The 27,966-nt window shown below is 37.6% G+C and overlaps 1 protein-coding gene across 5 annotated transcripts in view; it reads left to right on the top strand.

Annotated features, from left to right (window-relative positions):
* Positions 1-3,924, top strand: part of DYNC1I2 (dynein cytoplasmic 1 intermediate chain 2) — a 50,588-nt gene extending 46,664 nt beyond the window's left edge. For all 5 annotated transcript variants that reach the window (XM_060016594.1, XM_060016592.1, XM_060016596.1 and 2 more), the window contains 2 exons: positions 1,605-1,730; positions 3,281-3,924. In XM_060016594.1, the coding sequence (XP_059872577.1) occupies positions 1,605-1,730; positions 3,281-3,394 (240 nt within the window). In that variant the 3' untranslated portion in view covers positions 3,395-3,924. The remainder of the gene's footprint in view (positions 1-1,604; positions 1,731-3,280) is intronic.
* Positions 3,925-27,966: the final 24,042 nt, after the last annotated feature.

Here is a 27,966-nt window from a genome sequence, read left to right as displayed (position 1 = left end):
CTCTAATGTCCTGACAAAGTCTCATTCATAAGGCAACTGGGATATTTTTGATTCATAGGCTAGAAAGCAGATAGTTTCAGATTGTTGACATATGTTAGCCTTAATTCTGAATTTCTAAGTTTTCTCTTAGCCTTGATAGAATTGTATATTATCCATAAATATTAGTCTTAGGCTGACTTATTTGAATGAAGCAAAACGTATTTTGATGACTTGTTCCATGAAACACTGAAAACAGTGTTACTGTTAGTATAAAATTAATATAGAAATCATCAAATTTCCTAACTGCTATACTAAAATGAGTTATTAGGAATGAAATTTAACTGCAGCTATTATTTATGTTTAACCAGGTTTATTTTTACCAATGTGGAGAGGCTTGAAATGTTCTTAGAGTTCTGTATTGCTGTGTGGTGGTAAGAAGTAATGTTAGCAGTTCTGCCAATAAAAGTTTTTGAGGAGAAAGTCTCTTGGTGCCTTCCCCCACAGCCCACTCTTTCCCACATCTCTTCATATTTCTAGTGGCAAGTGTCCAAAATCCCTTGAAGTAAATTAGTTGGTTATACAGGACAAGGAAATTATATACTGGAAATGTAAGAATTTTAACACTGTGCTAACTCGTGCTATAGTAGTTTGAAGAGGAACATTAAGATACTGCTAGGGAGAGGTATTGACTGGCTAGATGACTGGACTTGATTATACATTTCTAGTTATTTCGAATGAGACCAATTTTTTTTCTTAATTTGGATTTTGGTGTTAGACATTTGTGGTCACAGTAAAATTTGGATCTTTTCTGTAATTTGCTAACTCAGAGAAAATATCTAAGTTATAATTTTTCTCTTATAACAATTTTGGCACTCTAGAAGTTTAAATTAATCATTTGAGGATGACTCGTGTCAAATAGTAGGATTATTTTTCATCAGATTTCAAAAATTTAAAAATTATTGTGATACTGTTCTGAGTCAAACATTGAAGGTTTGCTCCATGCGTGGCAAATAATTTCTTTTTCCTTAGCACAGCAGAGGGTACAGTCAGATTCCAGGGAATGGTGCCACTGTGTTGGTGACATCATCCTGCCCTGCTCCAGACAGTTCATGGGAACAGGGGCTTTGGAAAGACCCATACTGCATCTTTAGTATGAACTGTTTCTGGCAACTGTGGATCAAATCACAGGTTTTAGCTAACAGAGATGCAAGCTACAAAAGTAATTCCTGTCCTCTAAAATTGAACCGTAATCTGTTTATGAGGGCTTTTGAGATGTTTCTTTAAGTGAGGTTTTGGCCATCTGTTTTCAAATGGCTTGACTTCTTAAAGAAGTTAAAACAACAAAGAATCCTTTATTAAAGAGAAGATCTTTCAAAATGATGTATCCAGTCATGTGAAAATTTCTTATATAAGGACTTAAGTTATTTTCCCAAACCATTTTCAAGGATTGACTGTAATGTCCTTCAGAATGTGTCACTGAACAGGAAGAAAGTCGGGAAAATTCTTTATTTTCATCTTTGTTTTTAAAAATGTAGCCAGATTGGAGGAAAGAAGAATTAGTTTTACATGTTTATAGAAATCCTGATGAAACTTTTAACACTGCACTATATTTTAAATGACTTTAGGTGCCAACTGCCAGCATTTCTGTGGAGGGTAATCCTGCTCTTAATCGTGTAAGATGGACCCATTCTGGAAGAGAGATTGCCGTGGGTGATTCTGAAGGACAGATTGTTATATATGATGTGGGAGAGGTATGAGGCTCACTGCCTATAATTTTGACACATCTATTTAGCTTTCACAGCATTGTAGTGGCAGTATCTTTGTGGCTAAAACTAGTCTTTGAAGTTCATGAATTGATAAAACTTACTTTTCACTATAGAAGCAACTCTTGAGATTAATTTTCTTTCTAAACTGAATGTCCTGTGTCCCCATGCAGCAGATTTTGAGGGTAGTATCATATGTTGGAAGTACTTCAAGCATGCATTGCTGGAAATTAGAAATTCTTCGGGCAGAAGAAATTCAGAGTTATAGTTGGATTTTGGGGCTTTACAGAATTGTTATTGAGATAAGATTTTATTTTTCTGTATTCATAGATTTCTTTGGGCCAAGTAGTGGAAATCAAAAGTAGTATCTTTTAAGAGTTATCTGATGACTATGTGAAATGTCAGTCTTGACTCCTTGAGCCTTGTTGCAAATCCATTATTATTGAACCCAACAGGATGACTTGCAGCTCTCTCATCTTTACTGTTTGGGTTGACTGTACACGATGCTCAGGAGTGATTTCCTCATGTTTTAGTCCTGGCTAGCACCTTATTCACTCTTTCTTTTGCTGTGCCTTATGATTCCCCATTCTCTCTGGAAACCCCACAGCCTCTAGCAATTAGATCTGGAGGGAGGTAGAGTGAATCATTTAGAACAGCCAGTTGAACTGTCTGCACAGATGGAACTACTCTGTATCTGCACTATCCAACGTGGTAGCCACTGGCCACATTTGGCTATTGAACACTTAAGATGTGGCTAGAACAACTGAAGAACTGAATTTTTTATTTTATTTAATTTTAAGTAATTTAAATGTAAATAGTCACATTTGTCTGGTAGCTACCATATTGGTTATCACTGTCCAATCTAGTCTCAAGTCATACGGTAGATTTAGAAGCAGGCATATCCATTTGCCACACTGAATGTTTTGTGCCCTAATGTGGCATGCCAGATTCCTCATATATTATAATGACAGCTGTCAAAAATTTTTGGTTATTGGACTGCTTTAGTGAGGCAAAAGCATCACAAGCTTCCTTTCCCCTTTTGCTATTGGTACATCACTAAAGTGGTAAGAAGTAGCATACCTTTTGATGAAGATGGATTAAGATATCAGGAAAGGTTATCTTAGGTTCCAAACAAAAGTAAACACTTACAAGAAACCAGATCTTATGAACCATGCTTCACAAATTATTTTATACTAGGAATGGTGCAAAAAGTAAAAATTTTTCAGGACTTCCTGCCCACCAGCAAAATCCATGAGATAGTGCATAGGAGTTATATTTACAGAGCATCGTTGTCATTCTCTCTTGCATGGATGATGATAATAGCAAAATCGTTTCTGAGGCTGTCAAAACACACTTCCCAAACACTATCTTTTGTTTTGAAATGTTATAAATCATTGGTATAGTCTCTGTAATTATGGAAAGGCCATTCAGGTCAATTATTACTTTTTAATGGGAAAAGTATTTGAAAACACTGAATAATAGTAGGTAAGATGATCTTTTATTTCAGTGTACATAAAACATTGTATTTCTTTTAACAGCAGATTGCTGTCCCCCGAAATGATGAATGGGCACGGTTTGGCCGAACACTTGCAGAAATTAATGCAAACCGAGCGGATGCAGAGGAGGAAGCAGCTGCCCGAATACCTGCTTAGCTCCTGAAAAGGGAATATGTAGCCGTAGTGGATTTGGGGAAGACTCTTAAGTAGATCCTAGAACTATTTGCATGCTTCTGTCTAAATGATAATTAAAAGGAAATTTCGTGGATTAAACTGTGGATTTAATGCAGCAAGCAAATCTTACAAAGTCCTTTTTTATATAACATGCATCTTGTTTTGGATTTGTGTCATTTTTAATGCAGCTGATTGACTTTACAGAATGCAGCCTTTTCTGAATTCTTATACACAGGTGTATATTTGGTATTCTTTTGAAGTCTTTTCAGCTTATAACACTATATACAGTTATTTCTAAAGCACAGATTAAGTAAGTTCTACATATTTTTAAATAATCACAATTCCCTGTTATACTGATAATGTTCTCACTAACCATAATATGTAGGAACATTGTTTATTCTTAGCCATAGCATGAATACATCTATCCAGTTCCATTCTGATATTCTTTTTTTCTTTATAATTCATGTGATAACAATCTATAAATAAACACAAATATGCTTTAACTTTTCAAATTTTCATTTTGATTTACTCCTTGCAATTAAAATTTTATTAAATTCTGCTGCTTTTATAAAGTATCTTTTTTTCATCTCTTTCTTTAAGCTCCCGTTGTAAGCAGCCACCTCAAACCTCATAAAGCTTTGTGCCTTAAATATACCATATAGTATACTGTAGATCTCCCAGTGCATTATGAGCTGATGTCTAGATAATCGATGTCAGTGACAAAATTTTTCCTAGGTTAATTTTTGTTTTAATCCCTTTTTTCTTTCCATCTAAGATAATTTAAAGAATAAACAGAAAGCTGCCTATTATTTTCACTGATTGAGATTATATGTGAGCCCTCTGAGACTGAAACCTCCTTTGAGAGAAATTGATTTTGTGGTTGCAGTAGCCATGAAGGAAAGTGCTCAAATGAATTTTGTCATTGAATCAACTCCACATCTTGAGATCTGTTACTACAACCCTATCTTATAAGCCTGAAAGGTAAGTGGCAGATATCTAAGAATTTGTGTTGCAGTCAACCTGTTTCAGGACTAGAGAAAAGGATTATGCTCAGATACTGAATTTATCCACTTTAAATTGTCCATTTCCTTGATCCTGACCTTTTGTCTTTCCAGAGTTTAACTGTCATTTATTCAACAACATGAACTAGAAAGGAAGAGTAGATGCCAGATTTTGAACATTTTTGTTTGGTTTGATTTTCTTAAACTAACAAAGATCTGTTGGGAAATGAATTTTTAAGTAAGTTATTCTTAACTATGAGTATTGTATAGTGTGAGGAATAATTGACCTGGAATATTAGACTCAAATTCTAATTCTAGCTCTGGCACTCATGGGAAGTGTGATTTTAGCCAACCAAGTCTTTCCATCTGACTTCTTTATTATCTAGGAATTAAGTTAGGATTAGATGATTTCTAAATTTCCTTCCAGCTCTAAAATTATTGATTGTAATTACTTCAGGCAGTTCTCTATTTTTATATATTCAGTTTTCATAAGTTGACACCTCATAATTGCCTATTATATACCAAAGATTTTTTTTAATATCAGCAGGCAAATAAATAAGTTATCTCATGGTGGTAATGTCTGTGAGTCAAAAATTCAATTTAGCAGGGTCACACTGTCTTAGTATAGAATTCATGTAATCACTAAAATAGTTATTGCATTCTTGCCCACCATTTATATAAATGACTAGAAAAAGAGAAAACATAATTACGATTAAGGTTGGAAATCACGAGATGTGGCAAATCCAGCTGCTCATGGGATTCAAGTTGATGTATCCAATTGTGAAAGAACAAAATTGGTAAGTGTTTGTAAAATACTTCTCACCAAAGAGTTTTTGCTTTTTGGAAACAACTTTCCCTCCCCTCCCCAAAAATGCAGTGTGGACCTTTATCTTTGCCCATTTAACTTTAGTCTACATTTTTAAGAACACATGAATTTAATGTGAGGAATTGCCTTTTAAAAGTTGACTATGTAATAGCAAAAAAGAAAGTACTGAGGCTGTCAATATTGATATGAAATCTTCTGACAGATTAAGCTGACTAGAAAAGTGTTGCAGCTCTTCACTCTTTTAGAAATGAAAACCTAATAATTTAAAAAAATATCCACTTACAGAAATTGTACCTTATTTGTTACCGGTTATAGTTTTTTTCTGAGTGGGAAACAAGCCATAGCTTTCTAGCTAATTTCTTGTTTTGTGTTTATTGTTTGGTTGTTTTCTTTTTGAATGAGAAGTTAAAGATTATTGGTTACCCTCGTTTGTGTAGAGGAAGAATACTTAGTTTTGCAGACAATAATTAACTTGCAGTAAACCTCAGAAATAACCATTGTTTGGTATCATTTAAGCCAAAAAACTTAAAATTCATTGGTAGAAGCCATCTTCTGGTTTATTGATCCAGTTCCCTACAATGTTTAGAAAATCTCTAGATATAAAATATTGTTGCAATGATGCTGAGATATTGCATATTGAAGGAATGGATGACTTAAAATTTCGGAGGAGGAACTAAAGGAAAGTAGTGTTAGGGATGGTCCTTGTCTTTCAATATTGTAAGAGCGTTGATTCATTCTGTTCTGTGCTAGTACTGATAGACTGTAACCTCTACCACTTGAACCACATGGAAAGGAAGGTGCTTGAATGAGTGAATGAAAATCTGTGAAGTGTACAATTTTTCATCTTTCCATTTTGTCGGGCAATGCTTTTTAAATGTCTTTCCCACAATCCTGGTATTTCAACATTGGCATTGTGATATTTTATAATTAGAAAACGGTGTACAATTAAGTACATTGGAGAGAATGGAGCTCTGATTATAGCTTCAGCTGCTCAGTGGCTGTGAGAACCAAGTTGTTTCAAACATGACATAGCGCCCCAGGTGGTGGTATTATGCCTGAATCTTGGGCATAAGTCTAGGTAAAAAGCCATCGGCTTTGCCTCATTTGATGGTTTAGTGATGGGATTCCCATTGAGATTCCCCCCACACACACCCTGCCCCAAGATAGAGGCAAGAAACGAGTTCTTGCTTTCCTGCTATTATCTTGCTGATTGCTAGGCAACTAGGGACCTTACAAGTTTGGGGAAAATACCTGGGAATCTCTTTCTTTTTTTTTTTGGTTACGAGGCATTTGGGGTCTTAGTTCCCCGACAGGGATCGAACGAACCCACGCCCCGTGCATTGGAGGCACGGAGTCATAACCACTGGACCGCCAGGGAAGTCCCAGTGGGAATCTTATTTTTGATTCATTAAAAAATGCTAGGAAATTATTTACTTAGAGATCTGGTTTACAGGTTCTGGGGACCTCTAGTGCTACCAAAGAATAGGAAAGTTACCCCAAAGGCAAGAAGAAAAGAACAGCCATGTTCATTATTTCTTTTGAAGTAGAGGATTACAATTAACATTCTTTTAACTAATCAATTTTAATGCCCTAAGAAGGTAATAATTTGCTTGCACTTAATATATTATAATTTTTAAATCCTTTTCACGTATAAGAAACACGTTTTAGAGAAAGATCCTACAATCCTGACCAGAATGCCAACTGGAAGACTTTGAATAGTCATCACATTGTAATGCTTTTCTCAATAGGACGGTGCTCTCAGACCTTTTCTTGGAATTTTGATATACAGATTCTCTTTCTGCCTGCCATGTTCACAGTCCCCAAACTTCTTAAAGTTCAAATGGATTTCTGGTATTTAAGTTTTCAGTATGTAGCTTCCAGCCACTGATAGTTTGAACATAGCCAATCAGCAATCTTTTACAAACTTTTCTAAAATTACAGTATTTTGTGTTGTTAGTTTCATAGCAGGAATCTCAGTTTTGGCTTCTTAATATTCCATTACCAGTTCCCAGTCAGAGGATGGAATCAGCTTGCACTCAGGTAAGCTTTCAGAAAAGTCTGTTTCACTTTGTGAGGTCGTTTATTCAGGTCTGTGGTAATGTATTATCCTGCCTCTCTTGTAATGCACTTGATTTGGTTGGAAAGCTGTGGGGCAGTGATTGTGTAGGTGTGGAACACACCCACGTGGTGCTGAACATGCTGAGACCCGACTCTGTGACTCCGGAAATCAGTGTACCACCAGTAAGGCTTTGATGGCGAGTAATTTTATCTTTTGTGAATTTTTGTAGTAGACTTAAAAAAAATTTTTTTTCTGAACAAATAGAAATGCTTTGGATCAAAATCTTTTATACTTAAGGGTGGCTTGGTATATGGAAAAAAAGAATACTGGGCTCAAAGGTCCCAAGTTCTATTTCTGAAACTCCCCATTACCAGTAATATCACCTGGGACAAGGATCAGTATTCTCATGTTAAGTGATGAAAATATTTGCTTTCTGTGAAGGTTACATGAGATATATGTGAAGACTTGTATATTATGAAGTACCAAACAAATAAGGGATTTTTTTTTTTAAGAATGTAAGAATGGAGAGAGACCATTTTATGTAGCCATCTGTGCAGTGTAACAAGAGCTAATCTAAGGATTAGGTGGCTTGGTGTTCAAGAAAAAATTTTTTTAATTTTAAGAAATCACGTCACAACTTGAACTCTCAGATGTTTAGGAGTAGAAGTGAACTGAGGGAGAAATATTAATTGTCCTTAATAATACTTTTCCTAGGAGTACTTTCTCTTACTGCACTCTATGGTAGAATTACAAATTATGCTAGTAGAAAAAAATGACCCACTCAGTTTCCAGCTGATACTCAGCTCTTGCTCTTATGTTAGTTACATAACTAACATATCTGGAGCCTTAGAAAAGGGGAGGTGGAACCCCTTTTTCAAATCAATGAGAAAACAAATTTGATCCAGCTACATAGTAGTAGAACTGGAATCAGTCACTTCCACGAAAATCTGGGGAACAGTAGTTACTCAACTGTTGCAACTTATGAAGTACCCATCCGTCTTCCCTAGGGTCAGTCCCCTTGGAAATAAGACAGGCTCATTTTAGGAAGATGGTCACTAGAAAGAGGAGCTTCGGTCCTTGAGGATCTGTGTTTGGTTGCCAGGCGTAGAGGAAGCCCTAAAATTAGTCCTGCAGGAATAGCTTTTCTCTAACTCATATCTAGATTAGTAGATCTCTGCTGTCCCATTGTATCCAAAATATGATTTCCAGAAATAAGTCAAAACCTGACTTGTTAATGAATACTAATTGAGCAAGAAACTTGGTAAAATGACTAGGCCCTTCGTTTTTTTTTAGATACATTTATTTATATTTTATTTATTTATTTTTGGCTGTGTTGGGCCCGTTGCTGTGCACAGGCTTTCTCTAGTTGCGCCGAGCAGGAGCTACTCTTCGTTGCAGTGCACGGGCTTCTTATTGTGGGGACTTCTCTTGTTGCGGAGCACAGGCTCTAGGTGCGCAGGCTTCAGTAGTTGTGGCTCGGCATCTAGAGTGCAGTCTCAGTAGTTGTGGTGCACGGGCTTAGTTGTTCCACGGCATGTGGGATCTTCCCGGACTAGGGATCGAACCCGTGTCCCTTACATTGGCAGATGGATTCTTAACCACTGCGCCACTAGGGAAGTCCCAACTAGGCCCTTCTTAATGGGCCTCATTTCTAGTAATGTTTGATACACTCCTGAATTTGTCAGTACATTGAGGGTCATTAGATGGATTTGGAGGACCCTTCATCTTCCAAGGCAAAAGAAATGGCCTTAGCCCTTCGGAAACTCAGGAGCTTAAGGAGAATTTGTATCAGGTGAGAAAAAGGACTTTTGTATTTTGTGCTGAAAATCAGATAAGGAGTACAGTGTGATTAGTAGAAGGTTACCCTTGGGTTTTCCTGCTCCTTATTTTAGGCAAGTCCTTCATTTCTCTAGACCTTCATCAACTGTTGTAAAATGGATGCTGCTATCATATCAGTGTTATATGAGAATAACTAGAATAATACATCCACATAGATCAAAAGCCCCAAAAGGCTAATTGAATATCAAGATATTGTGCTTTAGTTGGAATTATGTCAACTGGGAGGAAATAACTGACTACTAAATCCTAATGTTTGGTTTGTAGATAAACCCCTTCAAAACATGGGGGTGCTGAGGTTGTATTTCTAGTTCAAAGTATCTTAGACTTAGAGTCAACTTGTGTTGAAACTCAGTTAACCATACCTTTGAGCAAATGGCTTCATCTCTGTAAGCTTATTTCCACATCTACCACTTCACAGGGCTGTTATGGAAATAACCCAGAATATGTGTGAAAATGAAGCACTGTACAAATATGAGGCATTGCTATAATGAGAGGTGATGATACCTTTCAACAGGTTCACGTACTGCTGCTCTTCAGTAGCTCCTACAAGTTTATAGGCTCTATCTCTTGGCTGTTAGAGGTTAAAAACAAGCTTTTACAAATTCAGAGATCTCTGCTGACACTTATGCTTTACCACAAAAAGCTTGACCAGTTAGGATTCCTGTCTAATCTTATCTTAGCTTTTTTTTTTTTCCTTCTGCTTCCTCTACTGAGAAAGACCACAAAACCAGTATGAAATAAGTTTCAAAGGAATAGGATTGGAAAGATGTACTCAAAGATCTTATACCAACACTTTATACGTAATGGAAGTGTATGTCTCTTGTTTCCAAAGTTTGTTTCCTCTGCCTCATAAACACTGGCCTTAGTACATTCTGACCATGTATTAATAACTGGTAGCACTTACTGAGCATTTGCTACATGATTATACACACACACACACACACACACATATACATACACATACACACACTCACACACACACATTCTCATTCTAGCTCCCCTATAATGTGGGAACTATTGTGATTACTAAGTTAAAAAACAGAAACTAATTTGAACCCAATTTCTATGGTGTAAATGCTTCCACCATGGCCAATAGCAGACTACCAATGTGATGTCACTGAACATGGATTTGGGAAGATAAACATATAATGGGCTCTCATTGAGCTGGTGCAAACCAGGTCCAGCATATTGTCACTGTGCTTAGGGACATTAATTGACTCACAATCTAGGAACTGCACCTAAGCAGTCTGATGATACAGTTGTGTTCTTAAACACTATACTACACTGCCTTTATGATCTTAGTCAACAAGTCAGTTTTTTACTCAGATAAGCCTACATACAGTGCCACAGGCTTAGAAGACCATAAGGTGTTGTAACTCTGTAAGAAACAGAGGAATTAGGATTAGTCTTGTGGCTTCTAGGAACCTACAAAGTGATTCTAGAACTTTCTGTTGTCCTGGTTGACTCAAACTTCAGGAAGAAACAGATTAGATATGGAATGTAAGTGTCCACTGGCTAAAGAAGATGGTGGTAGCTGTAAGTGACTTAACCTACAACTGATCAGGACTTCCTTGTGGCATCACTATTAACAAGGACTGCCTGAAATCCACTTAGCAATCACTACCTTTCTCCTTCCTAGGTCCTCCCCTAACATTTTCAGGGCCTGAGGCAATAGGTGAAAATATTTTTATGTAATAAAATCAAGCTAACAAGATATTAAATTATGTTCACAACAACATGCACAGACAGCTTGGCTTTCAGAATTTTCAGACTTCTCAGAATTCCATGTCAGAAGGTAGCAGCCAGGAGACAACCAGCCCACAGCCCATTCCTCTCCTCTTCCACCGCTCCATCTCTTACGAGCCACTAAGGAACATTTGTAGATTCTTCAGCCTACATGCCTAAGTTTTATCCCCCTGCAAATAGCCACCTCTTGGCCACCGTTAGATATTAGGGTGCGATTTTGGGAAAATGGGCCTGACTGAAGAGGCTCATGCAGGCCATGGAAGCTGAGCTGTCTAGGCAGGAAATTTGAGTCCCGGGTGCCTTGAACATGACCTTGAATGGAACGAAATGGGCTCCATATGGTCATATCCTATTGGCCCTGCAGATGGGGACACAGCTACAGGAGGGCCTAGACGTAGAATTCTTGATTTAAGAGGCCCTCTCAAATGAGGCAGCTAAAGGCAGTGCTGGGCCTTTTCCTAAAGTCGACAGAGTAGGTTTTTAAAAATTTATTTTTATTGAGGTATAATTAACATATAAATTGTGTAAGTTTAAGGTGTACAATGTGTTGATTTGATATGTTTATATATTGCAATACATAAATAGGTGTAGCATGATACAGGTGTAGCATTAGCTACATGTTGTCACAAATGGCAGGATTTCCTCCTTTCTCATGGCTGAATGATACTCAATTGTGTGTGTGTGTGTGTATAAAGCTATATATATAGAAACTATATATATATATATATATATATATAAGATATATGTTATCCATTCATCTGTTGATGGACATTTAGGTTGTTTCCATCTCTTGGCTATTGTGAATAATGCAGCAATAAACATAGGAGTGTATATGTCTCTTCAATGTCCTGTTTTCATTTCTCTGGATATATATATAGCCAGAGGTGGAATTGCTGGGTCGTATGGTAGTTCTATTTTTAACTTTTTGAGGAATTGTTGTAGTGTTTTCTATAGTAGCTGTACCAATTTATGTTCCCACCAACAGTGTACAAGGGTTCCCTCACCCTCACATGCTCACAACACTTTTGTCTTTTTTTCCATAAATTTATTTATTTATTTATTTTTGGCTGCGTTGGGTCTTCGTTGCTGCATGCGGGCTTTTTCTAGTTGTGGCAGGCGGGGGCTACTCTTCATTACAGTGCGCGGACTTCTCATTGCGGTGGCTTCTCTTGTTGCAGAGCACGGGCTCTAGGCACGTGGGCTTCAGTAGTTGTGGCATGCGGGCTTTGTTAGTTGTGGCTTGCGGGCTCTAGAGTGCAGGCTCAGTAGTTGTGGCGCATGGGCTTAGTTGCTCCGTGGCATGTGGGATCTTCCTGGACCAGGGCTCAAACTCATGTCCCTTGCATTGGCAGGCAGACTCCTAACCACTGTGCCACCAGGGAAGTCCCTCTTTTGTCTTCTTGATGACACCCATTCTAATAGGTATGAGGTTTTGATTTGCATTTCCCTGATGATTAGTGATGTTGAGCACCTTGTCATGTACCTGTTGTCCATCTGGATATCTTCTTTGGAAAAGTGTGTATTTGGTTCCTACATCCATTTTTTAGTCAGATTATTTGAGTTTTTGTTATTAAGTTGTATGATTTCTTTATATATTTTGGATATTAATCTCTTATTTGATATATGGTTTGCAAACACTGTCTCCCATTCCATAGGTTGCCTTTTTTTTTTTTTTTGATATTTTGCTGTGCAGAAACTTTTTAGTTTGATGTAGTCCCACTTGTTGATTTTTCTTTTGTTGCTTGTGCTTTTGGTGTCATGTCCAAAATATTGCACAGATCATTATCAAGGAGCTTCTTCTGTATGTTTTCTTTTAGGAGTTTTATGGTGTCAGGTCTTCTTTTTAAGTCTTCAATCTATTTTGAGTTAATTTTTGTGAGTGGTGTAAGATAGGGGTCCAATTTCATTTTTCTGCATGTGGTTATCCAGTTTTCCCAACACCATTTGTTGAAGAGACTGTTCTTTCCCCCCTCAGTGTCCTTGGCTCCCTTGTCAAATATTAGGTGACTGTTTATGCAGGGGGTTATTTCTGGGCTCTCTATTCTTTTCCGTTGGTCTATGTGTCTGTTTTTATGCCAGTACCATACTGTTTTAATTACTATAGCTTTGTAGTATAGTTTGAAATCAGGACATGTAATGCCTCTGGCTTTTTTCTTTCTCAGGATTGCTTTGGCTCTTTGGGGTCTTTTTTGATCCCATATGAACATTAGGATCGTTTCTTCTATTTCTGTGAAAAATGCCATGGGAATTTTGATAGGGATTGCATTGAATCTATAGATGGGTTTGGGTAATATGGACATTTTAACAGTATTAATTCTTCCAATTTGTGAGCACAGAATATCTTTCCATTTGTTTGTGACTTTTTCAATTTCTTTCATCAAAGTCCTGTAGTTTTCATTGTACAGATCTTTCACTTCCTTTGTTAAATTTATTCCTAAATGTTTTATTGTTTTTGATGCTATTGTAAATGGGATAATTTTATTTCTTTTCAGTTGTTTTCTTACTGGTATATATAAATGCAACTGATTCCGTATGTTGATTTTATATCCATATATCCTGCAACTTTGAGCCTGTGTGTCCTTCAAGCTGAACTGAGTCTCTTGTAGGCAGCATATAGTTGGATCTTTTTTTTTTTTCAATCTATCTAGCTACTTTGTACCTCTTGTTTGGTGAATTCAATCCATTTATATTTAGCATTATTGATATGTAAAGGCTTACTAATGCCATCTTATTCTTTGTTTTCTGATTGTTTTGTATTTCCACTAATAGCCTAATGGGGGTTTCTTTGTATGTTACAATCTTTTTTTCCTGGCTGCTTTTCTGATTTTTTGACAGATTCATTATAATGTCTTAAAGAAGGTCTTTTTCCATTGAGATCATAGGGTGACCTGTTAGCTTCATGAACTTGGATATCCAAATCTCTCCCCAGGTTTCTGCTCAACTATCATTTCTTTAAATAAATTTTCTCTCCCCTTCTTCCTCTCTACTGCTTCTGGAACATTGATTATTCATATATTTGTTCTTTTGATGGAATCTTATAGATAACAGTGGCTTTCTTTACTCTTTTGATTCATTTATCTTTGTTCTGCTCTATTATTTCAAAATTCCTGTCCTCTAGGTCATGTATCCTGTCTTCCATTTGCTTCACTCTGCTGCAGATACTCTCTGTTGCATTTTTCATTTCTTTTATTGAATTCCTCCAGCTCCAGAATTTAGTTCTTTTTTATAATATCTATCCCTTGGGTAAATATCTCATCTTGTTCATGTACCTCTTTTCCGGATTTGACTGAATTTTCTTGTAATTGAATTTCTTCAAAACAGCTATTTTAAGTTCTTTATCAGCTAGATCACAAAATTCCATACCTTTGAGCTTAGTTATTGGAAAATTATTCTTTTGGTGATGACATGTTTCCTTGATTTTTCATGTTCCTTATAGTTTGGTACTGCTGCTTTCACATTTGAAGTAGCTGACATCTTAGTTAAATCTTTACTGTTTGGCTTCAGATGGGGGGTATACTGTTATTTGGAGCTGTTATATCTGGAGACTTCTTTGCCTTTGTATAGGAATACCTGCTGCACTCTTCTTGCCCCCTCTTGTGGCAGAATTCTTAAGCTTTATTTTTTTAAATTCTTTATTGGAGTATAATTGCTTTACAATGGTGTGTTCATTTCTGCTTTATAACAAAATGAATCAGCTATACATATATATCCCCATATCTCCTCTCTCTTGCATCTCCCTCCCACCCTCCCTGTCCCACCCCTCTTGGTGGTCACAAAAGCACTGAGCTGATCACCCTGTGCTATGTGGCTGCTTCCCACTAGCTATCTGTTTTACATTTGGTAGTGTATATATGTCCATGCCACTCTCTTACTTCGTACCAGCTTACCTTTTCCCCTCCCTGTGTCCTCAAGTCCATTCTCTACATCTGTGTCATTATTCCTGTCCTGCCCCTAGGTTCTTCATAACCATTTTTTTTTTTTTTAGATTCCATATATATGTTAGCATACGGTATTTCTTTTTCTCTTTCTGACTTACTTCACTCTGTATGACAGACTCTAGGTCCATCCACCTCACTAAAACTAACTCAATTTCGTTTCTTTTTATGGCTGAGTAATATTCCATTGTATATATGTGCCACATCTTCTTTATACATTCATCTGTCAGTGGACACTTAGGTTGCTTCCATGTCCTGGCTATTGTAAATAGTGCTGCAATGAACATTGTGGTACATGTCTCTTTTTGAATTATGGTTTTCTTAGGGTATTTGCCCAGGAGTGGGATTGCTGGGTCATAAGGTAGTTCTATTTTTAGTTTTTTAAGGAACCTCCATACTGTTCTCCATAGTGGCTGTATCAATTTACATTCCCACCAGCAGTGCAAGAGGGTTCCCTTTTCTCCACACCCTCTCCAGCACTTATTGTTTGTAGATTTTTTGATGATGGCCGTTCTGATGAGGTGATACCTCATTGTAGTCTTGATTTGCATTTCTCTAATGATTAGTGATATTGAGCATTCTTTCATGTGTTTGTTGGCTATCTGTATATTTTCTTTGGAGAAATGTCTATTTAGGTCTTCTGCCCATTTTTGGATTCGGTTGTTTGTTTTTTTGATATTGAGCTGCACGAGCTGCTTGTAAATTTTGGAGATTAATCCTTTGTCAGTTGCTTCATTTGCAAATATTTTCTCCCATTCTGAGGGTTGTCTTTTCATCTTATGTTTTCCTTTGCTGTGCAGAAGCTTTTAAGTTTCATTAGGTCCCATTTGTTTATTTTTGTTTTTATTTCCATTAGGAGGTGGGTCAAAAGGAATCTTGCTGTGATTTATGTCAGTGTTCTGCCTATGTTTTCCTCTAAGAGTTTTATAGTGTCTGGCCTTACATTTAGGTCTTTAATCCATTTTGAATTTATTTTTGTGTATGGTGTTAGGGAGTGCTCTAATTTCATACTTTTACATGTACCTGTCCAGTTTTCCCAGCACCACTTATTGAAGAGGCTGGCTTTTCTCCAGTGTACATTCTTGCCTCATTTTTCAAAGATAAGGTGACCATATGTGCGTGGGTTTATCTCTGGTCTTTCTATCCTGTTCCATTGATCTATATTTCTGTTTTTGTGCCAGTACCATACTGTCTTGATTACTGTAGCTTTGTAGTATAGTCTGAAGTCAGGGAGCCTGATTCCTCCAGCTCCATTTTTCTTTCTCAAGATTGCTTTGGCTATTCGGGGTCTTTTGTGTTTCCATACAAATTGTGACATTTTTTTGTTCTAGTTCTGTGAAAAACGCCATTGGTAATTTGTTAGAGATTGCATTGAATCTGTAGATTGCTTTGGGTAGTATAGTCATTTTCACAATGTTGATTCTTCCAATCCAAGAACATGGTGTCTCTCTCCATCTGTTTGTATCATCTTTAATTTCCTTCATCAGTGTCTTATAGTTTTCTGCATACAGGTCTTTTGTCTCCTTAGGTAGGTTAGAATTCTTAAGTGTTTATGTCTTCTCTGGTTCTTACCACTCACCAGACTGGCTGCCGGAAGTCTCGTTTTCCAGAAGGTGGCGCTATACCTCAAGTTTGTGGTTTCTCCCTTGCCCACCTATCCTGGTCTTTTTTTCTGATAGTGTTCACTGGACTTGCTCTTGCACCTGCACCCCAAGAGTGCATAAGGAGCTGACCACAGAGTGGGGGAGGTATGAGTTTAGCACCTGGGGTATTGGGGATGCCCATGGATCCAGTAGGGTGATCCTTGGGTGAGGCACTCCCTGAGGCTTGTGGGTAGACTGCCTGCTAAAGTCCTGAATGCTGTCAGCAGAAACTGCATTCCTTTAATGCCTTTTGATTTTCTTATCTATCTGCCTCTTTCCTGCTAACCCCCTAGTCATAGAGGTCCTGCCTCAGTACTTTGGGTACTGCTGGAGAGAAACAGGTTTCTCCTGCTGTGTTCTACATCACTGGGGTAGTTGGGCACTCACTCACTGCTCCCTTTTTTCCCAACAGAGGTTGCCACCGCTGGATAGTTCAGCCCCTTTTGCAGTGTTGCCTTGGAGGTGGGAGGAAGCACTGGGAAAGTCCCTCAAACTGTCAACGAGACTTGGGTTTTTTTTGTTTGTTTGATTTTCCTTCTCTGATGGTGGGCTGAAATCTCCCCTTGGAAAGTCTGGATTTCTGTAAATTTTCTCCTAACCATGTGTATCTGCCCAGGTCAGCACTCTCCAGGGTTTTTTTCTGACTGACTAGACAAGAGGGTTTGGGACACTGTTGCTTGTTCCACAGCCCGTTACTGGATTAACAGGTCAGTGAGACTCCTTCTGGGTCCCTTGACATATGGTGCTTGTTCCCACAGCAGTGCTTTTGTTTGGGGATGGATGTCTAATTCATTGTTTAAATGGGAGGGACAAAAAAGAGGAATGTCTTATCTGCCATGATGCTGACCAACTGAGTAGTTTTTAAGATAGTTCTATTGTCTCTAATCTCTCCTTCATTGCAAATAAAATTGGTTATTACTGAATACTATTTTATGACCCCAAGAGTGTTCACTGCTAGGATATGCTTTTGAGTATCAATAGGTTCATCACAAAATTGTGCATACTAGGAAGCAGAGTAAACAGCTGATATTTCAGTAATTCCTTGTAAATAATACTTTTCGTGAATGGCTAGTGGTACAGCACTTTTTGTAACTATAGGACCAGCCCAGGAGCCACTGCAACACTAGTTCTTTTCAAGAAAATTAACTGGAACGAAAGGCAGGCTACAAAAGTTTTTGTTCTGTTGCTTAACAAACATGGTAATAGTGAGATGGATCAAGATGGCAGGTGGAACAGAAGAATCTACTGTCTCTTTCAATCCTAAATTCCATAAGGTGCTAGAGTAGAACAAGAAAATATGTTACGCACTGAAAAATGAGAGGGCTAGCGATGGAATTGAAATTTTGAGGAATGCCGAAAAGAGAGCCCATGGGATCAAAGTTATTGGCAAATAAAATGAGAAAATCACAACACAAAACAGGTCGACTACTGCAAAGGGAGGAATGGTTTGGAACCCAGAATCAATAGGTGCAAAAAAGCAGGAGGGTGCCCATGGATGCTGGGCAGGGTGAGTCATTAGGGAGCTGACTGAGAATAACTAAACAAGTCCCATCCTCCAAACATGGGCCAAGTTGGGGGCTGATGGGGTGTCTGTACCCAGCCTATAACATAACAGTGGGTGAAGCCAGTGGAGCTGGAGAAGTAGAGCAGTGCTCCCCAGGTACTTGCTTACCGTCAAGAAGAAAAGAGAAGCCTATGCCCAGAATCAAAATACTGATCTATCCTTACCTGGCAGCACAGCCTACCTCTCTCATCACTGTCTTTGATAAACAGAACAAGATCCATAAAAGGGGGCTCTCAAATATAAAAATCAGATACTAAATAAGCAACCAAACAAATTACAACTATGAATCACCAAAATACTTCAAGAAAGGCCCAAAGAAAAACTTCAAAAAAAAAAAAAATCCACAGAAGAGGACAATAAGTGTATTTGATATCGCAAGGGCATAGAATAAGATACAGCCATTAAATAAAAACAAAAGACAGGCTGAATGGTAGAGGGATACAACTTAAGAGCAAAGCTGTGAGCAGGATGATCTGGCAAGACTCTCATTACACAACCTAGAAGTATAGATGGAGAAAATATCAAGGAAAGCTAAAAGACACAGGGATAGGTCCAAATATTCCAATACATGACTAAACAGAAAGGAGATAAAAGAATGTAGAGAGACAGAGTAGAATGGATTTTTTTTTCTTTTTTGTCTGAAAAGTCTTAGGATTAAAGGGTTCATCTCCATATAGCACAGAACCAGATGAATTTTTAAAAGGCAAAATTTCAAAACAACAATGATTAACAAATCCTAAAAGCTGCCAGGTGCCCAAAAACAGGTTATGTACAAGTTAACACTGTTGTTGTCATCAGGCCTCTCTTTGATAATTATGATGACAAAGCAAATTGCTTTGACCCAAGAATTCTATACTTCCAGTTTCCAGTCCTGCATGTAAGAAGGTTATACATTGCCAGTCCATCATAACAGTGAGTAAACAGCTAACAAACTGAAAGTAACTCGTCCTAGATCTGTAAGGGAAGTAAAGTAAGGTCACAGGACAAAGTACTGTCTCCAAAATTGGAGAGACTGACAGGCATGTACAGAAAACCACAACATACTGGAGCAGTAACCTCTGTGGGAACCAATGCTGGGGGTAGGGACACCTGAATCATAATTGACAAATTGCTGGAGGTTCAGTGTGGACAACCCTGAGTTTAAAACTCCAGGGGAACCCGTGTGCCTACAGCCCATGCTCTGCAACAAGAGAAGCCACCGCAATGAGAAGCCCGCACACTGCCACAAATAGTAGCCCCCGCTCGCTGCAGCTAGACAAAGTCTGCGTGCAGCAATGAAGATCCAACGCAGCCAAAGATAAATGAATAAATAAAGTCATTTTAAAAAAAAGTGGGGCTTCCCTTGTGGTGCAGTGGTTGAGAATCTGCCTGCCAATGCAGGGGACATGGGTTCAAGCCCTGGTCTGGGAAGATCCCACATGCCGCGGAGCAACTAAGCCTGTGCGCCACAGCTACTGAGCCTGTGCTCTAGAGCCTGCAAGCCACAACTACTGAGCCCACGTGCTGCAACTCCTGAAGCCCGTGTGCCTAGAGCCTGTGCTCTGCAACGAGAAGCCACTGCAATGAGAAGCCTGTGCATCACAACAAAGAGTAGCCTCTGCTCACTGCAACTAGAGAAATCCCACGTGCAGCAACAAAGACCCAACACAGCCAAAAATAAATTTATTTTAAAAAATCAAATAAATGGAATCACACAGTATGTAACCTTTAAAAAAAGATTTTTTAAAAAAGTGAAGGGAGGAGGAGTTACAAGATGTTGGAGTAGAAAGACCCTGAGCTTCTCTCATGGGCACACCAAAATTACAACTATTTACAGAAAAACTATCAATGAAAAAGACCAGAACCTACCAGAAAAGATCTTCTACAACTAAAGATATAAAGAAGGAACCACAACAAAACAGGAAGGGTGGAGTCATGGTATAGTCAAGACACATACTCTCGGGTGACTGACCCAGAAATGGGAAGAACAATTACAATTGCAGAGGCTCTCCCTCAGTGAGGGTCTGAGCCCACACATGAGATTCCCCAGCCCAGGGGTTCTGCACCAGGAAGATGAAACCCCAGAACATTTGGCTTTAAAGACTAGTGGGGCTTTAATTTCAGGAGATCCAGAAGGCTATGAGAAATAGAGACTCCATTCTCAAAGAGTACACACACAATCTCACATACTCTGGGACCCAGGGCAGAAGCAGTCGTTTGAAAGGACCCTGGTTCAGACCTACCTGTTGATATTGGAGAGTCTTGGAGAGGAAGGTGGCAACTGGAGCTCACTCTGAGGACATAGATCAAGGGATCAATCCAAGAAGAATATATAACAATTGTTAACATATACGCACCCAAAATAGGATCATCTAAATACATAAAGCAAATATTAACAGACATAAAGCGAGAAATTTATAGTAACACACTAATAGTAGGGAACTTTAACACCCTACTTACATCAATGGACAGATCATCCAGACAGAAAATCAATATAGAAACACTGGCCTTAACTGACACATTAGACTAGATGGACTTGATATATGTAGATATATATATATAGAACATTCCATCCAAAAGCAACAGAATACACATTCAAGTGCACATGGAGCATTCTCCAGGATAGACTGATTCCATTAGGCCACAAAACAAGCCTTGGTAAACTTAAGAAAATTGAAATCATATCAAGCATCTTTTCCGACAACAATGCTATGAGACTAGAAATCAACTATGAGGAAAAAAACCCCCGCTAAAACCCAGAAACATTTGCAGGCTAAACAATATGCAACTATATAACCAATGGATCACTGAAGAAATCAAAGAATAAAAAAAATACCTGAAGACAAATGAAAATGAAAACACAATGATCCAAAATCTATGGGACACAAGAAAAACAGTTCTAAGAGGAAAGTTTATAGTGATACAAGCTTACCTCAAACAAACCACCTAACCTTACACCTAAAGGAACTAGAAAAAATAAAACCGAAAATTAATAGAAGGAAGGAAGAAAGATCAGGGCAGATATGAAATAAAGCTTTAAAAAATAAAAAAGATCAATGAAACTAAGAGCTGGTTCTTTGAAAAGATAAACAAAATTGATAAACCTTTAGCCAGACTCCTCAAGAAAAAAAGAGAGGGGAGCCAAACCAATAAAATCAGAAATGAAAAAGAAGTTACAACCAACACCACATAATACAAAGGATCATAAGAGATTACTATGAACAATTATATGCCAATAAAACGGACAACCTAGAAGGGATGGACAAATTCCTAGAAATGTGCCATCTCCCAAGACTGAACCAGGAAGAAATGGAAAATATGAAGAGACCAATTACCAGTAATGAAACTGAATCAGTAATTAAAAACAAACAAAAGAACCCTCCCAAGAGATAAAAGTTGACGACCAGATTTGCTTCACAGGTGAAGGAACACTTATGAACTCATTCAATGAGGCCATCATCACCCTAATACCAAAACCAGACAAAAGTACCATGCACACACACACGCACACACACACAGAAAATTACAGGTCAGTATCACTGATGAACATAGATGCAAAAATCTTCAACAAAATATTAGCAAACTGAATCCAACAATACATTAAAAGGATCAGACCCCATGATCAAGTGGGATTTATCCCAGGGATGCAAGGACAGTTCAATATCTGCAAATCAATCCATATGGTACACCACATCAACAAACTGAAGACTAAAAACCATATGATCATCTCAATAGATGTGTTAAAAGTTTTTAACAAAATTCAACATTCATTTATAAACTCTCCAGAAAGTGGGTATAGAGGGAACATACCTCAACATAATAAAGGACATATATGACAGGTCCACAGATAACATCATACTCAATGGTGAAAAGCTGAAAGCATTTCCTCTAAGATCAGGAGCAAGACAAGGATGCCCCCCCTCACCACTCCTATTCAACATTGTATTGGAAGTCCTAGCCACAGCAAGCAATTGGACAAGGAAAAAAATAAAGGAAATCCAAATTGGAAAGGGAAAAGCAAAACTGACACTCTTTGCAGATGACATGATATTATACATAGAAAATCCTAAAGATACCACCAAAAATCTATTAGAGCTCATCAATGAATTCAGTAAAGTTGTAGAACATATAATTAATACACAGAAATCTGTTGCATTTCTATACACTAACAACAAACTATCAGAAAGGGAAGTTAAGGGAACAATCCCATAACATCAAAAAGAATAAAATACCTAGCAATAAACCTACCTAAGGAGGTAAAAGACCTGTAGAAAACTTTAAGACACTGATGAAAGAAACTGGAGATGACACAAACAGATGGAAAGATAAACCGTGTTCTTGGATTGGAAGAATTAACATTGTTAAAATGGCCATACTACCCAAGGCAATCTACAGATTCAATGCAATCCCTGTCAAAATACCAATGGCATTTTTCACAGAACTAGAAAAAATAATCTTAAAATTTGTATAGAAACACAAAAAAGACCCCAAGTAGCCAAAACAGTTTTGAGAGATGAACAAAGCTGGAGGAATCATGCTCCCTGACATCAGACTACACTACAAAGCTACAGTAATCAAAGTAGGATACTGGCACAAAAGCAGATATATAGATCAATGGAAGAGAACAGAGAGCTCAGAAATAAACCCATGCACTTATAGTCAATTAATCTACAACAGAGGAGGCAAGAATATACGATGGAGAAAAGACAGCCTCTTCAATAAGTGCTTCTGGGAAAACTGGACAGCTACATGCAAAAGAATGAAATAGAACATTTTCTCACATCATATACAAAAATAAACCCAAAAGTGATTAAAGACCTAAACATAAGACCAAAACCCATAAAACTTCTAGAAGAAGACATAGGCAGAACACACTTTGACATAAATTATAGCAATATTTTCTGCATCAGTCTCCTAAGGCAAAGGAAACAAAAGCAAAAATAAACAAATGGGTCCTCGTTAAACTTAAAAGCTCTTTCACAGCAAAGGAAACGATCAACAAAGCAAAAAGACAACATACTGAATGGGAAAATATATTTGCAAATGATATGACCAATAAGGGGGTTAATATCAATATCTATAGATATATAGATATATACATACAGCTCATACAACTCAATTTCAAAAAATAACCCAATTAAAAAATGGGCAGAAGACCTTTTTATAAAGAAGACATATAGATAGCCCACAGGCTCATGAAAAAATGCTCAACATCACTAACCAGAGAAATACAAATCAAAACCACCCTCAGGTATCATCTCATACGGATCAGAATGGCTACCCTCAAAAAACACAAATAACGAATGTTGGTGAGGATGTGGAGTAAAGGGAAACCTTGTACAATGCTGGTGGGAATGTAAATTGGTACAGCCACTGTGGAAAACAGTATGGGGGTTCCTCATAAAAATAAAAATAGGACTACCATATGATCCAGCAATTCCACTCTGGGTATGTATCTGAAGAAAATGAAAACACTAATTCAAAAGGATATACTCACCCCAATGTTCATAGCAGCATTAGGAAGCAACCTAAGTGTTCATCAACAGACAAATGGATAAAGAAGATGTGGTATGTATACATACATACATTCGTACATACACACACACACACATACATAAACACCTACAGTGGAACAGTACTCAGCCATAAAAAAGAATGCCATCTGTAACAACATGGATGGACCTGGAGGGTATTATGCTTACTGAAATAAGTCAGAGAAAGACAAATACTGCATGTTATCAGTTATATGCAGAATCTAAAAAATTAACTAATATAACAAAAAGCAGACCCACAGATATAGAGAACAAACTAGTGGTAACTAATGGGGAGAGGGAAGAGGGAGGGGGAAAGATAAGGGTAGGAGGTTAAGAGGCACAAACTAAATAAGCTACAAGGACATAAGCTAGAGCACAGGGAATATAGCCAATATTTTATAACTATAAATGGTATATAATCTATAAAACTTTTGAATCTGTTATACACCTGTTATACACCTATACAACTGTTATACACCTGAAACTAATATAATATTGTTAATCAACTGTACCTCAATAAAAAATAATTTTTTAAATAGTGTGCAAAAAAAAAAGTGAAGGAGAAATAAAGTTTTTCTCAAACAAAAATTGAGGTAATTTGTTGTCAGTAGACATGCCTTGCCAGAAATGTTAAAAGAAGTTCTTTAGAGAGAGAGAGAAAAAAAAGTGATACAGGTCAGAAACTGATCTACATAAAGAAAGGAAGTACATCCGAGAAAGAATAAGTGAAAAATCTTTATATTTCTTATTTATTTTTATTATTCTTGATTGATCTAATAGATGTTTGTTCAAAATAATAACAGCAACACTGTATTCAAATACATGTATATATAACACACATATAGATATACATGCTGTGCATGCTTATGTACAAGTGAAATGAATGACAGCAATGATAACAGACAAAAGGGAAGAATTAGGATTATTTTGTAATCATAAAATACTCTCACTAGATTAGCTGTAAATGTATATTGCAAACGCTAGGGCAACAACTAAAGTTTTTAAATTTTTTAAAAATGAAGAAAAAGAAGTATAACTGAAATGCTAAGAAAGGAGAGAAGATGGAATCATATAAAATGCTCAAGTAAAGCCAAAAAAGGCAGAAAAAGAATGGAGATGGAGGATGAAGATAGGAACAAATAAAAAGAGCAAGAATTAGAAAACAGTAACAAATATGGTAGGTATTAATCCAAGTAGATCAATAATCACTTCAAGCATCAGTGGTCGGAATGCACCAATGAAAAGAGAGTTTGTCACACTGGATCAAAAACTAAGACCCAACTATATGAAAACCACTTTAATATCAATAAATAAGAAAGAACTCCACTTTAAATATTAAGACATATATGGATTAAAAGTAAACAGGTGGAGGGAATTCCCTGGAGGTCCAGTGGTTAGGACTCTGCACTTTCACTGCCAAGGGCACAGGTTCAATCTCTGGTCAGGGAACTAGGATCCCGCAAGATACACGGTACAGCCAAAAAGTAAATGGGTAGAGAAAAACATACCATACTAACACTAATCAGAAGAAAGTAGGGGGCTTCCCTGGTGGCGCAGTGGTTGAGAATCGGCCTGCCAATGCAGGGGACATGGGTTCGAGCCCTGGTCTGGGAAGATCCCACATGCCATGGAGCAACTGGGCCCGTGAGCCACAACTACTGAGCCTGCGCGTCTGGAGCCTGTGCTCCACAACAAGAGGCCATGATAGTGAGAGGCCCACGCACCACGATGAAGACTGGCCCCTGCTCGCCGCAACTAGAGAAAGCCCATGCACAGAAACGAAGACCCAACTCAGCCAAAAATAAATAAATATATATATTTAAAAAGAAAGTAGGGGTAGCCATATTAATTTCAGACAGAGCAGACTTCAAAGCAAGAAAAGTTATCAGGGATTAAGAAGTGTATTACATAATGATAGCGGGGTCAGTTCTCAAAAAAAGACATAATAATAAATATATATGCACCTAACAACAGAGCATCAAACTATGTGACGCAAAACTGATAGAAATGCAAGGAAAAAAGATGAATCGGGGACTTCCCTGGTGGCACAGTGGTTAGGAATCTGCCTGCCAATGCAGGGGACACAGGTTCGAGCCCTGGTCTGGGAAGATCACACATGCCGCAGAGCAACTAAGCCCATGCACCACAACTACTGAGCCCACGCTCTAGAGCCCAAGAGCCACAACTATTGAGCCCACATGCCACAACTACTGAAGCCCGTGTGCCTAGAGCCCATGCTCCGCAACAAGAGAAGCCACCGCAATGAGAAGCCTGTGCACCACAGCAAAGGGTAGCCCCCGCTTGCTGCAACTAGAGAAAGCCTATGCACAGTAACGACCCACTGCAGCCAAAATTAAAATATAAATTTATTTTTTAAAAAAAGATGAATCAATCATCATAGTTGGAAACTTCAATACCCCTCTCTCAGAAGTGGAGAGATTCAGTAAGCAGAAAATCAGTAAGGACACAGTTAAACTCAACAGCACCGTCAGTCAACTGGATATAATCAATATCTATAGACTACATCCAACAGCAACAGAATACACTTTGTTCTCAAGCACACACTGAACATTCACCAAGACAGACCACATTCTGGGCTATAATATATATGTTAACAAATTTTTACAGCTAGAAATCATATAATGCCTTCCCTCAGACCATGATCTAATTAAACTAGAAATCAATAACAGAAAGGCAACTGGAAAATCTCATAATACAGGGAAATTAAACATACTTCAAGTAACACATGGGCCAAAGAAGTCTCAAGAGAAATTTTAAAATATTCTGAATTAAATTAAAACACAACTGGGCTTCCCTGGTGGCGCAGTGGTTGAGAGTCCGCCTGCCGATGCAGGGGACACGGGTTCGTGCCCCAGTCCAGGAAGATCCCACATGCCGTGGAGCGGCTAGGCCCATGAGCCGTGGCCGCTGAGCCTGCACATCCAGTGCCTGTGCTCCACAACGGGAGAGGCCACAACAGTGAGAGGTCCGCGTACCGCAAAAAAAAAAATTAAAACACAACTTATCAAAATTTGTGGGATGCAGCAAAGCAGTGTTCAGAGGGAAATTTATAGCATTGGGTGAATATATTAGAAAGGAAGAAAGGTCTAAAATTAATCATCTAAGTTTCTACCTTAGAAAACTAGAGAAAGAAGTGCCAATTAAATCTGAAGTAAGCATCAGAAAAGCAATAAAAACTAGAGCAGAAATTAATGAAATTAAAAACAGGAAATTAATAAAAAAACAATCAATGAAACCAAAAACTATTTCTTTATAAAGGTCAATAAAATTGACAAATTTCTAGCCAGGTTAAGAAAGAGAAAAATTATTAATTACTAATAACAGAGGTGAAAGAAAGAACATCACTAGATATCCCAAGGACATTAAAAGGACAATAAAGGAATACTGTGAACAACTCTATGCTCACATATTTGATGATGAAACATAGATGAAATAGACTAATTACTTGAAAGACACAATTTGCGGAAACTCACAAAAGAAACAGATCATCTGAATAGGATTATATCAAAGAAATTGAATCAATAACTAATAACCCTCCAAAAAAGAAAGCCCCAGGCCCAGAAGGGTTCACTGGTGAATTCTACTAGACATTTAAGGAAGAAATCATAATAATTCTCTACAATCTCTTTCAGAGGATACAAGAAGAAGGAATATTTCCTAACTCATTCTATGAAGACAGCATTACCCTAATACCAAAGCCAAAGACATTACAAGAAAACTATAGACCAATATCTCTCTTAAATATAGATGCAAAAATCCTCAGTAAAAAACATTAGGAAATCAAATTCAACAATGTATAAAAAGAATTATACATGACAACAAATTGGGATTTATCCAAGGCAAGACTGGTTCAACATTTGAAAATCAATGTAATCCATAACATCAACAGCTTAAAAAGAAAAATCACATGATCACATCAATAGATGCAGAAAAATCATTTGAAAAAATCTAACACTCATTCATGAGAAAAACTCTCTGCAAACTAAGAAGAGAGGGGAACTTTCTCACCTTGATAAAAAAAAAAAATCTACAAAAAACCCTACACTAACATCATACTTAATGGTGAGAAACATGAAGCTTTCCCATTAAGATGGAAGAGGAAGAGCTTTCCACTAGGAGGAAGAAGGCAAGGATGCCCCCTCTCAGCACTCCTTTTCAACACTGTACTAGAAGCGCTAGCTCATGCAATAAGACAAGAAAAGGAAAGGTATACAGATTGGGAAGAAAAAATAAAACTTGTTTGTTTGCAGATGACATGATTGTCTATGTAGAAAATCTGAAAGAAGTTGACAAAAACAACAACAACAACAACAAATCTCCTGGACCTAATAAGTGACTACAACAAGGTTGAAGGATACAAAGTTAATGTACAAAGGTCAATTCCTTTCCCATATTCCACACAATTTG

Source organism: Delphinus delphis, chromosome 7, assembly GCF_949987515.2.
Source record: "Delphinus delphis chromosome 7, mDelDel1.2, whole genome shotgun sequence".
NCBI lineage: Eukaryota > Metazoa > Chordata > Mammalia > Artiodactyla > Delphinidae > Delphinus > Delphinus delphis.
Note: the sequence above shows the minus strand (reverse complement) of the source record. Positions and strands in the feature narration are given on the sequence as shown.